Genomic DNA, 14,027 nt, shown 5'->3' with positions numbered 1-14,027 from the left:
TAGTAACAATTATGTTGTGGAAGCCCAAACATATAAAGATATAAGCAAGGGTATGTGCATGGGACATGCATGGAAAATGGATGTTGAGACAGTGTTATGACAGATTAGCACAGAAAAGTAGCAACTGCTGCAGACTCCAGGGTTGATGTGCAGGTGTGTGTCACTTCCTACCCTGAACATACAGTTGTTGCAATAGGCCAGGTTTGTGCAAGGACCTGATTCATTCCGCCTCTTCACAGAAGCGCATCAGAATTTCATACTAAACTCATGTAATCAGCAGAGAGCAAGGCATCTAGTGATGTGATAGCAAGTGATTTAGTCTAGTTAGGATCTGACTTACCCTTTGGAGGAGCCTGTCTCTTTTGCTGTGACCACAGAAGGGGGAATGAATATTGTAGTAACATACACTTATCAGTAAAAACCTTAGTTGAACTGAAGCATTTTTACTGAAAAGAATGTCATGCCTATCCTTCCTCTTTTTCTTCCAGAGAAGAGAAGGAGTTGATTCTGATTTCACTACCTCTTTATTTGGTTTAGCTGAACACTGTAGAGGAGAGGAATGTTAAATTGTAGTGGGAAAGGGAAAAGAATATATCAAAGAATATATCAAAGAATAGAAGATGACCAAATACAATATGCAGTATTTCCTTTCCTTCCTATTTAAGGAAATACTGTGTGTGTGTGTGTGTGTGTGTGTGTGTGTGTGTGTGTGTGTATATATGTGCATATGTATTGTAAATACGTTTATCTGTAAGCAGGTTGTAAGATATTTCAGTGATTGCATGGAATTTAGATGTATGTTTAATCTCAGAAATTACTTTTCTCATGGAAAAAGGTTGTTATAGTATTTCCGTTGACATACATCTAGAAATTGTAATAGTATACAGCAGCTGCAAATAATCAGAAATGTATGCATTTGAAAACAAACATCACATTTCAAGTGTTTAACCCAAAACTATATATATACGTAGAGGGAGAGCTTCGCCAAAAACATTGCAATTGCTGTAATAACTGTTGCACAGACATAGAAAAGTATCTAAGAAATGCCTCTAGCAGGAACATCACAGGTTGTATAAACTTTAATTGTGTATTATATATCCTTTACTTCAAATGCATTAACAGTTTTTTTTATAATTCCCTTTTCACATACTTTTGATGATAACAATTCCGTATACATAAACTTGCTTACAGTGAAATGCTCATTTTACAAGGCAAGTAAATTGAAAGCTGTGTATTATTCTGAGCTGTTTACGGTCTTATTTCTGAGGAACTTCTGCCAGCTTTTTCATGTCCCTGTGCTTGTTAATATAGTGGAAGTTCCTTCTTACCTGCTACAGGGTAAGGTAACGGCAGAAGTGAATCTTGTGTGAAGTCCTGGCTAGCATATCTTTCCTCCAGTGGATGAGCAAGTAGGAAAATATAGGCTGCAGTCTCTCTTGATCTAGCTTACCCAGAGAAGCAGCTGACACCAGGGAGCCACATACTGTTTCCATCCAGATGGCTCTCATCCCCAATCCGACCTTACAGAGGTCAGTGCTGTGGCACCATGAACACAATAACTGGCTACCAAAGTCAAACTTCCAGCTCTTTGGAAAGGCAGAAACCTGAACTGTGTTGCCTCTTTTCTGACTTGACTAAAGACAGCTGTTGTGAAAATCCGGGTATTAGGAAGTCAGCCATTGATTGTGGTAATTTCAAACTCTATGTTCCAGTTAAAGCTTAAACTATTGTTTTTGCTAATGAGAGGTGCACACGGTAGCTTGTAATCTTACTACAAATTTCTTGGACTTTGATTATTTTGTTTAAATAAGTTAATTTTCTTGAGATTTTGGCCTGCTTTCTCTTTGCCATTCATCAGTGTACAACAAAACATCCCCGTATTTTGTGGTTCATTTTGCATCTATTTTAGTTTTCCTTTGGAAAGAATTGAAACTAAGCTAAGTTGTGCATAAAAACCTTTATCTTTAGGATCTGTGTAGAATATAGACCATTGATTTTTTTTTTTTTAATGCATTTCTTATTCATAAAGTATATAGCCATTCAGGAGTTATTATCCTGGATAAAGCCATCCAGAAAGCAAACTTAATCTCCTGTATCCCCACGAAAAATATACGGGTTTGCATGTACGCAATCGTTTTTCATATACTTGACACATCAGCTATGACGCAGCCACAGGAATGATAGTAGTAGAGTGTAAAAGCACTTGGATAGTTTGTACAGATGGGAACAACAGCAATTATGTAAGATACATAATTATTCTAGATAGAAGCACACAGATTTCTCCAATTTCAAGATACTGAGCTAGCCAGTCTGCTTTTTCTAATCTGCTGAAAAAAAATGTGTGCTTTTAAGCTTAAAAAGAAAAGGGTAAATAAAGCTATAGTCTTTTGGCTCCAGCATTTGCATTTGCAAGAAATTTTTTTTTTTTTTTTTTTTTTTGCCAGACTTGAACTTGCTAATTAATTAAAGTTAAGGAAACTGTTAGTACTTAAACAAACTGAAGCGCTGTCCTCAGACCTACATTCTTTGCACCTAAATCAAGGACCTTTATTTGGTGGTAGTTGGCTTAATATTGTAGGAGATTATTATTTGCAACTGGAGCCTATAGCAGACTCCCTTCTGATGTTTGCAAGTAAAATGAAGCAGTTTTTACCTTGTTTCATGTTTAGAGAAAAGTCTGTGTGGGACATGTCATGGAACTCTGAATATAAAATATAATACTCCTTTAGTGTCAGAAAACATTCTGTGGCGCAGAAGTTATCTTTTGGAAAAAAAACAGTTATGACTTAGCTGCCCTAATTTTGAGTGAAAAAAGCTATATAATTTAATAAGTTTCCAGGCTTTGGAAAGGTTTCGGTTAAAGTATGGCAGAAATCCAGTGCACATGATACAGTATATCAAGTAACGTGATTTTGTAACCCTGTCACTACTCCAAAAGAGCAGTTTTGTTGACTTGAAGCTAGGTGCCTTATTCAAGTCGTGATTAAGTCTTGTCAGCATTCAGAATAGCTCACCTTTGGAACCATGCTGAAGTACTCCACTTCTGAAAATGGGAAACTGTGTTTTTCACTCTAGTCTGGAAATAGTCATGTCAAATTACAAACATAAAGAGAAGCAAAAATGTTGCACTCTAAATTAAATTACTTTTAGGTAGCATCAGGCAAGGAGGTTGAAAGTTGAGGGCTGGCTTTTGAGGGTGTCTCTATGCACTTGTTAAGGTTTAAGCTTCTGATCTGTTGGACTCCAGAACAGTACTGGTTACTGTATGTAATTGTATCTCTTCAGGAAAAAATTATCAAGAGTTGCAGATGAACTGCATCAATGTTAAAGGCATTGCACAAATACTGGCAGTTGTAATAAAAGGGAACTCCAAATTCAGTAATATGTTGATTCACAGAACTGTATTTTCATCTTCTCATCCTTCCTGCCATTAATTATACTGAATTTTTTTGCTGTCCCAATCCCTTCATAAGCCTTTGTATATGTGATATTAAATGTTACTAAATAGTCAGGAAGAACAAAAAAATGAATTTCTTTCTGTCACTTAAGTCACTTTCTTGTAAGCCCTCATAAGCCAGACCTGGTTGTGTATACTGGTTTTCACTGTATGATACTGTATTCTGAGTATTTTTATATGTAGTGCAGATTAAAAAACTTCTTAATTAAGATTTCCAAATATGTGTTGTAAACTCTTCAGTGGCTTCTTCCTATCTTTGTGTGACACACTAATCATAGTTTTCCACAGTCCCTTTTCTTGTCCTTAAAAATTGGTTTTGTATAATTAAATACAAAACACTTTATTTTTTTCAAAATAGTAGACTTTTGCAGTTGTAAACCAGGTCAACTGTACCTGCTAATCCACTATAGTCCAAAAGGATTGATGTAAAAGGTGAAACACACTGGTCTGCTGTTTGGTTCCATCAGGGTGAAACCATCCATCAGTTACGTCTCTCTTTCGCTTTTGCAGATTGGAAGTGGTCATCTTAAAATTAAGTGAGAGGAATGGTGTTTTCCTCTGAAACTTTGTCTTCCCTAAATCCAAAAAGTCTTTAACACCAACTGTATAATGAATGGCCTGCGTACTGACAGTATCCAGTCCAACTAAAGGTGCTCACCGTTGTAAGCTTACTATGGGCAATATCTCCAGAACGACATACAGTGGCACAGTAGTACAAGAGCCTCTTAGATTATAGCTACCAAACGTTCTTTATTACCATCTGTAGTCCAGATTATGGAAAGCGTAGGGAGGAAAGATAGTACTGGAGAGCTAGCTCCAGAGGGGGACTTATTAGAGTTTGATTTATTTCCCCTCTCCTTCCATCGCAAGTTTCTTACCTGCTGCTGGGTATTTCATTTATGGAGAACCTCCTGCCTAAGAGTTGGCATATAAATTTAAGTTAGGTATCTGTCTTAGGAGTAGGTTCTCTTTGGGAGAACCTTTCTGTTCCTTCCTTGAAGCAATGACATTTTATGCCAACAAGGGGATTTGCCTTCCTCCCAGCGGGATTAATAGTAGCATACATCAGCCAGTTCACTAAAGCATGTGAGATACTCCACTGATGACAGACAGTGTATAAGAATATGTATAGATGTATCACAGAAGAGAAATAAAAGTTATGCATGTCCATACTATATTATGTGTAATCTATGACTTATAGCTATTGATAGCTAAAAATCTGTGAAGTGGAAAAGAAAAATGAAACTTTCAGTTTGTAAAGGTGCTAGGCAATGCTCCAAGTAAATAAAGCAAGCAATAGTATCACCACTAATCTGGATTGAGACTGCAAAATGTGTGATGGAAAACACTGTATTCTGCAAGCTGATGACATTTTAAGATTTGTATGAAGTATGTCAAGTGCAGACAGATGCACGTGTTTTGCTGTATCATAGCAGGGTTATTTCACAGATTGTGTCATATAACTGAATGGCAGTAAGAAAGTCTCTCTCTTTGGTATTTGCAAGCAAAGATACTATCCTTTGCTGAGTTGTTGAGCAACCTCTATTTTTCACCAAATTAAATGGGAACTGAGAAGGACTTGGCACTTTCCTGAGCCAGCCCCACAAGTCAGTGTGCTTGAATTGCTATCTTAAGTGCTTCACTTTGGGGAAGCAGCAAGAGAAATCTTGGAAGTGACAAGGAGTGGTTTGTGTTATCCCAATAATGTTTTGCTATGCTTAGAAGTAGGTGATCTAACAGCATAAAGCAGCACATGTAGAGCAGGATCAATCCTGAGAAGAGCAGAGATGCATAGTACATGAACTCTTGTTGAGCATGTATGTGTCAAAATTATCTCAGCCACTTCCCAATGTTAATTTGTGTAACGGACAGTATCTATCTTTTTTTGTTTGCAATTTATTAGGAGTAAGCACAGTACAAAGTCATGCTTCATTCTGTGAAAACCTGTAGCTGTACAGTAGGGTGGCTGGGATGGAGCCCATAGGAGATGGGGAGAGTTTTGCTCTAGAAAGAAGGACTTTCTAGAATATAAGGGGGAAGGAGGTGGTGGAGGGCATGGAATCAGTCTGAGCACAGCAGAGACCAGCAGTCTGCTGAGAATGGCGGTGCCCAGATTTGGGGGTGATGGGAAGAAGGACTTTCCCTAGAGACCCAAAAGAGACTGCACAGATTTTTCTGCAGCTCTGAAAGTTAATGATGGGCTTTACTTAGGCAAAGGGGGCTGGTCTGCTAGGATGCATTAGGCAAGGTGGAGAGATATTAATGCTTTTTATTTATTTATTTATATATTTTGCCCTCCTCTTTGGTCACTTTAAGTTTTCTCCCCCCAAAAGTCACCTGCCCTAGTGGCCATTCTAATAAAAATCTAGCTTTCTTTTTTAAAAGCTACTTCGGTCTTTTTGAGAGCTCCTTATGGAAGAAAATGTCTGAGCAGCCTGACCTCACAGCTCTGGACAGGTCAGGACCCCATTGCAGCGCACAGTTGAGAACAAACCCAAATCACTGTGTCACCAGTCTCCCAACTATTACAAATTGGTAGAGCTCTGGTGACATATGATTGTATTTACTGACTTACAGGACTGTTCAGGGTCTTGCGTATGGTGTTTCTCACTTCTATAGCATGCCTGCTTGTGTATCTGTACATATCAGTAGCTCAACATAAAGCAGTCTGTCATTCAGAAATGAATTACCTGAATATTAACTATTCTTTTAAAGAAAATTAATTGGAATGTGACTTAAATAAGCTGAACACAGACCCTGAAACATCCCTGTTTTTACAAAACTGCTTAAATACTATATTACTAAATTTAAATTAAATCAGAATTAAGATCCAAAGACACCTGGATTAAGGAAATATTGCAAAATAAAACACTTGGAAAGTTCATATTCTTTCAGACTTTTCTTTTCCACATTATTTTGAAATAGGCTTTACTGATAGAACAATGTAACTAATTGTAGTCATGTCATTGTAAAAACTCTATTGTATGTTGGGTTAAATGTGATTGGTTATTTGACATTATGTCAAAGATTAAGAAATGTTGTAAAGAGTATAAAACATCACAATAACTGAATTGAAGTGTCACATTTAAATATCTGATAACTTTGATAACTAAAATTGTTAAGTTGGGGCAGAGTTTTAGTACTGAGAATCTTCATTTTGCTATTTCAGAGTGTACTTTTGGCTTGCAGTTCAGACGTGGTCTTTGGTACAATTTTGTCATAATGGAAAACAAAGTATAAGGTTTCCATTAGTTTGCTTATCACCTGATAGTCTGTGGTCCTGTAGTCCAAAAAACTTCTTACATTTTACAGCAACTTAGCTGGCAAATTTGAAAAGAATATTTTAAATGCTGATCATGGTTTTAAGATTGTGGCTTTTCTCATCTTTTCTATTATTATTCTGAGCAAAGGGAGAGCTTTGGAGTCTTTAAACTAAGCATTCATTGAAAACCAGCTTTGAAAAAAGAAAAGACTTAAAAAAAATCTTTGAAATGTAAATTTGTGGCCTACAAAATTAGAAGAAAGAACATATTTTTAAGTGTACCTGTGGTATGAAATGTTGGAAATATTTTTAATGTAAATTTTGCAAATCTCACCCCTCCAGTCTGTGGTGATGCTTTCTGTTCACACATAAAAATGTAATCTTATTAGCCAAAGACTAATAAGATTTCAGTATTTAGTAGCAATTAGTCTTTGCAGCTGCTTAACTGTAAAAACTATAGGCAGCTTTAGAACATTTGAGCATTTCCCATTTGGTAGCCTTCAAAACAGTCATTAATTGTCATAGAATCTCTCTTCTTCTTTCGTGGCTGTGAATCTGTTCAACTCCATATTTGTCAGTTTTTTGCTCAGTGAGTCAAAATCATTCTCAGTGGCGTTGGGGAGTACCATTGTGCCCACTTATGAAAAGCTGAGTGATGCCTCTATCTAAAGGGGACCAACTCAGATTGTTTGCAGATAACCACCAAAAAAGCCAAAATGAATGAAGGCAACGAGCTTAAAATTAAAATAAATAAATAAATAAATCATTCAAAGGTCAAAATCTTTGCTTTCATTTAAAGATTAAGTCATTGAACTGTATAGAAGTTATGATAGCAAAGTTGTTATTTAAGAAAATTTACTCAGGGGCTTCGTCAAGCATAGCTTTTTGCATAAAGTGACAGGACGCCTGAACCATATTGTCAACATTAATTTATTATTTTGGAATTAATTAATTTGGAATCACTTCAAATATCTTCTAGATGCTGTAGATCAATGTGTTTGTGTACTCAGTGTACATATCAAAAAGGGCAAGCTCAGAGTCTGTTTCATCCTGCTTCCAGCTGGGATTGTGAATGCTCATTGCTGTGTGCCGAAAGAGATCAGAGAAGCTGGAGATACAGAAGTAATGGGAGACTTCATTTGCTCCCTTTGCAGACTAGGTGAGTGTCACATCAGGGTGTTGTGCAGTCTCAGTTTTTAGACACAGTCAAGAACCAGGCCATTGGATGGAAGGGGCTATAAGAGGAAATGTAATTCTTGACTCGGTGCTGAGTAGGGTTAGATTGTGTTTCAGAAGATCAACTCACTGCAACAGCAACCATCGTATACTTAGGTTCAACATCCTATTGAAACAACAAAAAGAAAAAGTCAATAACAATTCTGATCTACTTCCAGAAAGTGATCTACACAAAAATTAAGATATTTACTAAAAAGAAGCTGAACAGGTCAACTAAGAGAAGGAAGTTGTTCCATGTGGTGTGGAAGCTAGTTAAGGACACCCCATGGGAAGTGGGCCATCGTCCACCACTAGTCATGAAAGGCTTGAGGAAAAAGCAAAAGGAAGCCTGCATAGCTAAACAACAGAGTGAAGGAAGTTGTTAGAAACAAGTAGATATCCTTCAAAGAGTTAAATTCACACCTAAATGGTGTTGTAAACAGATTTTAATGTAAAAATACAGTAAGGCAGGCCAAAGAAGATTTGGGCAATTAGTGCAAATAATCAAAACTAGTACTGTCTTACTTCTCCTGCGTCATGATATGCCTGTCAGTCTGTCAAGCCAAAGTATCATGATGTAGGAAGCATAGAGAAACCTGTTTCAGAGAAGCTAAATGAATTCTCTGCACTGATGTTATCTGCAGAGAAAACTGCAGAGAACTCCACAGTGGAACCCTCCTTTGGGGGATTTCTCACAGGATACATCAAATTCAAATGATTTAGAGGTCATGGAACAAAATGAATGATAAAACAAAATCACTATATTCACCTAAAAACAGTAAGAGAAAAATTCCGAAATAACTGACAGTGATGTGTAGCCACATGCTTAAAATTGCCCTGTTACCAGAAACCTGGAGGCTGAGCAGAGTGATGTCAGTTTTTAAGAAAGGTTTTTAAATCACCAAGGAAACTGCAAGCTTGTAATCCTGGTATTTGCTTTGGATAGTTTAGCACAATTTATAATACGAAGTAAGATTCATGGATGCCTTAATAACTATGATTTACATGGGAAAGACCAACATAAATTTTGCAAAAAGCAAATCCACATTTATCTTGGAGTCCTTTGAAGAGCCAGGAAATGTGTGGATAAGGTGATCCAGCTGATGTTTATTTGAATTTCCACAAAGTTTTTGATAAAGCCCCCCCCAAAAACCAAAGGTTTTTAAGACAATGTGTGAGAGAGAAGGTCCCAGAATAGATAAGTGGATGAGTAAAATGCAACAGTTCTCAAAACAGAGGGAGGTCACAACTGGAGGCTTATGTTCAATTAATGCTCTAGTAAAAAGAGTGAACAGTGAAGTCAGAAGGTTTCATAATGATGCAGAGATATCAACTGCAGTGAAGACAAGAGCTGGCTGCAGTGACATCTCAGATTGAGTGATTAATCAAAAAAAAAGATGAAATTCATTTTAGGTGTCAAGTGATGCACTTAGGAAAAAAACAACTAGTCAAAATTCACATGTGAAATGATGGGCTCTCGGGTGACCCTTCTCGAATAGGAATAAGATTTTGAGGCATGATAAATAGTTCTGTGAAAACATCATTTCAGCATTCAGCAGTAGTCAAAAGGCAAATGAAATGCTGGGAATTATTAAAGAGAACAAAACAAAAAACATCATTATACTGGTATATAGATCTACAGTTCTTATCGTGAATGCCGTGCATGGCTACTGTTTGAGACAGGTTATAGTGCTAGGTAGGGGGTGGTTGTGACCCAGTATGGTTCTTAGGTCAGGAGTTTGCCACAGCTTATGAATAAGAGGAGTTCACATGTGTATAAAGTCGGGTAAATGTTTAGGTTAGAAAACTTATGGACAGTGTGATATCTATTATTGTCATATTGGATTTTACTGTAAGTCAGGAAAATAGTGTTCCGTTGTGGTAGCCAGTATACATGCAACATTTATGAATTTTTATACGAATTCTTCGTGTAAATAAAAACAGAGAAATAGGAATGAAGAAATAAAAGACAGTCTATCCTGAGCAGTTTCCAATGTTTTGCCATTTTCTGCCATGTCAAAAGTGTTGTGGATGACTAAAACCATTAGTTTTTTTCTGATTTCAGGTGATGATTTGAAATGATTTCAAAAAAAACTGAAAATATTAAAGTCTACTGTTGTGCTCCTGAGATCTTTTCAATATTGCTGTCATCCCAATGGACTGTTATATTTTACTGCATTAGTTAGCAACAGTTTTTCACCCTTAGTCAAATTATAGCTTCTTGATATTTTAAGTTGCACTAAAAGTAACATTTTTTCTCTTGCAAGATCCTAAACCAAAATGAAACTATTTTACATTGACTACTTGATACACCATGGAAAATTCATCTAGTGTATAATGATCAGGGAGAGAAAAAAAAGTTTAAACTGGATGAAAAATAAGGAAAGAGGGACATGTCCTTTTTCATTTGAGCAAAAGAACAAAATTAGCATGAACAACATCCAAAAGCCTACTGTGGGAGTTGGTCCTTGAACAAGTACAGGAGAGCCAGCTGCCATACTTGAGTCATGATGAGCACATTGTAGAGAAGATTTCTAAAGCTTAGAGGATTTTCTTTGAATATCTTTTCCTCAGTCTGCTTTTTCTCTACTCTTTCTTTTCCTGTGCTGTTTGAGAGGCGTGTTCTAATAATGTTTAGGGGCCTGATTTTCAAAAATCGTAGCATCACCAACTTCACCAGTTTATTTTCAGATAATTTTTCAGATATTTCAAATGTTGAAAGCCAAACATTTTGGTTTTCTGTACTGAGGAACTTTGTATACTGTTACACACTGCCTACGTGAAGTATCAAGTGAAGATTACACACAGACCTAAGTAAATAGTGCCCCATTTTTGTTTATCTTATGTGATGGCTTTGCTGAATGTTTTCCATCTGCCTTTGCCTGAAGGAACTGAAATAATACAGTTGAACTTGAAGAAGCAGTGCACAGCTCATCGTTTCAATCATGTAGTTGCCAGCAATGTGGCCACTGATGGTTAGTCTGGGTGGGAGATAAAATCAAAGGGAGTAGTGTAAAACCTGTTGCTCATAGCTTATCTTCAGCTTTGTATTTAGTGTCTCCATGTTTCCAGCTGCCCTGATGATGAATATAGAATAATATTACTAATATAATAGTTAGTAAAGTCAATATGTAAGTCAACAGAATCTCTATGTAAATCATTACTTTTATTATTTTTCCTCCAAGATATAAACTAAGCATACTCATTTTTTCTAACAAAATTTGATAAGCTATATTTATAAACTGAATCTTCCACTGCATTTGAAGTCCTTTTTTGTGCCTCTGCTCTGCTTAGGGGATGTGCAGTTTGCATGGAGAAAACTTTTTAATGTTTCAGACCAGACCAGATAAGTTGTTAGTAGATGACTTTTTCTTTTGGTGGTAAACTCCTTTTTCAGGCTGCTCATTCCCACGTCCACATCATCTTCTCAGTCAGACTAGTATGACTATGCAGCTGCATGGTAAACTGGATCAGGGAAGTAATCTGGGTTAAAAATAACCCTGCCAAAAAAAACACCAAAGGAAATAGTTATTTTTAACTCTGAACATTTCCCGAGGAGGATGTCCTTATTAAGGCTGAAAAAAGTACTTGTCAAAGTATGACCATGGCTGGAAAATGTATGCGGGCTTTCTCTCTTGAAGCCATTTGTCAGATCTGACAGAGCTCACCAAATCCAGACTAAACAGCTTAGATACAATTGTTTTAGGTAATCTAATTATGTAATAAATTAGACTACCTGTGGAGCAGAGATGAGTGTTAGGAGTGAGGGAGGTGACAGGCCATTATGAAACAGAGGGAGAAAAGGAATCTTGTGGAATCAGGACAAGCTATTGCTGCAGTTGTGGCTATCATTAGTGTGGTCCAAAAGCTGATGTTGCTATCAATGTTACTCAAGTATATATTAAACATGTTATTAAATGCTTGTGTATACATTCCCTGTATTTGTTATGATTATTTTTCTTTGAAATAACAAACCTCTTCAGTCAGTAGAAAAATTATTAGAACCAAATTCATGTCTTGTGAAGTTTTATCAAGCCTCTCTGCTGGTATGAAATGTAGTGAACCAGTCAAAAGTATTTTTTCATAGAACTCAGTGGATTTTTGTTAATTAGTAAAAATCAGTCTCATGTGCTTATATTAAGAAGTACCTTCTTCCATATCATTAAGATGATTTTTGTAGAAGAGATTAATTCTTTCCAGTTATTAAAAGCATATAGTCTAAATTAATCATCTACATCTTCTATAGTTAAAGAAGGAGAGAGAGAAATGGACACCTTCAGGGTGCAGTTTCTTCTCAGCTGGTTTAGGATGGGGTGAATCGTTTTATGAAGATGTTAGTCTCTCTTGGTTTATTAGAGGGAGCAGAGGTCTAAACGTATGCTAGGTACTTACCGTTCAGACAGCTAGTTATGCAAGGTGAATCCCACTGAGTATTTCATTTGTAAGTTCACTGTTTGGGCTATGGCTTGAACACCATGGCTTATATTTCTTCTACAACTTCTGTTTACATTTTAGCATAGCTGTTATAGTCAGGTAGCTTTGCTGTCTGTGTAAACATACAGTTCTTGAATCCCACTAAGCTCTTGCATTCAGTGATTATCTCAGGCATGTGAATTCAATAAGTTAACTGAGCTGTTTGTAAAACAGGTGTTTACTTTTTTATTGTTTGTTTGTGCACCTGCTCAAATTAATTAGATTAGATTCTTGCATGAGGAGAGAGAAAAAGAGCCCACATTATTAACCCTTGTTTCAAGTCAAATAGTCCTAATCTTTTTGGAGTTTCTTTCTATGATAACTTCTGTGAGAATCCTGTTCTTGTCTGCCAGAGTCTTATAGTGCTGGAATTGTGCTAATTTGATATTGCAAGCATGAAGAGTGCCCCAGATGTGTGGAATAGCTTTGTAATATTGTTCTTACTATATTCCATCTTGTTTCTTATATAGCTGAACAAGCTGCTTGCTGTCTAGCTGAACAAGCTGCTTGCTTGTTCACTGATGCCCAGTGAGCAAATGTTTTCATTGAACTTTCTGTACTGAGGCCCGGGTCTGGTTTTTGTTTTGCTTTTCCTGAACTGATAACAGTTCATTCTGACCCTAGCAATGAGTTGTGCAGATTAATCCCTTAGGTGTGTGTTGCTTTGCATTTATCAACATTTAACTTCATCTGATCCTACATGTCAAATTACTCTCACACATGGCAGAGTATTTGAGGCTGAAATTTGCTGACTGACCAGCAGGGAAAACCCTTGAATAATAAGGGCAGAATTTCAGTCTTACTAAAGAGATAATAAAATATTGGGGAAAGAATGATTAAAACTGCTAGAGGCCTGTAAGTTTAACTCCTGAAGATAACTAGGTAAAGGTTTGGGTTTGATTTGTTTTCTATGTTGGAGGAAGCTCAGCACAGTTCTGATTTCTTCTCAGTCATATCCTTCTCTCAGTAAAATACATTCGAGAAGTCTGCATTCATTCTGCCTTTTGACAGCTTCACCCTGATCTCTTCAGACTTTCTGCTGTCCTGAGCTACAAAAGATAAGGATACTTTTGGACTTGACTCAAAACTTAATTATCTTAAGACCTATTCTCCCTTCTACACCATTTTTTTAAGTTATTTCAAACCTGTTGAAAATGCTCAGCTACACAGCATGTCATAGTTTTGCTGAGATTTAGTGATTCGTGGTTGCTTAGAAAGCATGTTGGGCCCCTTTGCTGACAGCACAAATTAGAGTAGCTTTATTAGCAAACAGTTCATCTAAACATTCTCCAAGGACTGAGGAATTTTAAGGAACAATGTATCTGTGTTTAAAGTGGAATTCACCTATTATGACACAAACACTGCCATGAAAATCCAAGTTAGATGGTAAGATGAAACACTGATGCTTTATTTATGTTATCGTTCACCATTCATATCTGCCTTCAGCTCTGATATTTTACTCCTGCAGGGCTACACAGACATTATTTTTCCTACATCCCATATGTCTTAACCGTATATAAAGATGTTTAGCTCAAATGCCATGCATGTGAAACGTTCCATAATGTGGGTACAAGGTGCTGTTTGGTGCATCTTCAACATGCTGTGGTGTTCAATTACAAT

General features: G+C 36.7%; 1 protein-coding gene across 12 annotated transcripts in view; it reads left to right on the top strand.

Annotated features, from left to right (window-relative positions):
* The window catches only part of ERICH1 (glutamate rich 1), a 100,499-nt gene that overhangs the window by 51,692 nt on the left and 34,780 nt on the right, over positions 1-14,027 (top strand). For 10 of the 12 annotated variants that reach the window (XR_010388204.1, XR_010388205.1, XR_010388203.1 and 7 more), the window contains one exon: positions 7,780-7,878. The exons of the other annotated variants lie outside the window; for them this stretch is intronic. Coding sequence is in view for 6 of the 10 variants with exons in the window: in XM_064508529.1 (XP_064364599.1) it covers positions 7,780-7,878 (99 nt within the window). In the remaining 4 variants the exon portion in view is untranslated. The remainder of the gene's footprint in view (positions 1-7,779; positions 7,879-14,027) is intronic. 12 annotated transcript variants of the gene reach the window in all.

Source organism: Dromaius novaehollandiae, chromosome 3 (genome assembly GCF_036370855.1).
Source record: "Dromaius novaehollandiae isolate bDroNov1 chromosome 3, bDroNov1.hap1, whole genome shotgun sequence".
In the NCBI taxonomy this organism is placed as follows: domain Eukaryota; kingdom Metazoa; phylum Chordata; class Aves; order Casuariiformes; family Dromaiidae; genus Dromaius; species Dromaius novaehollandiae.
The sequence above is the reverse complement of the archived record's forward strand: the minus strand, read 5'-3'. Positions and strand labels throughout refer to the sequence as shown.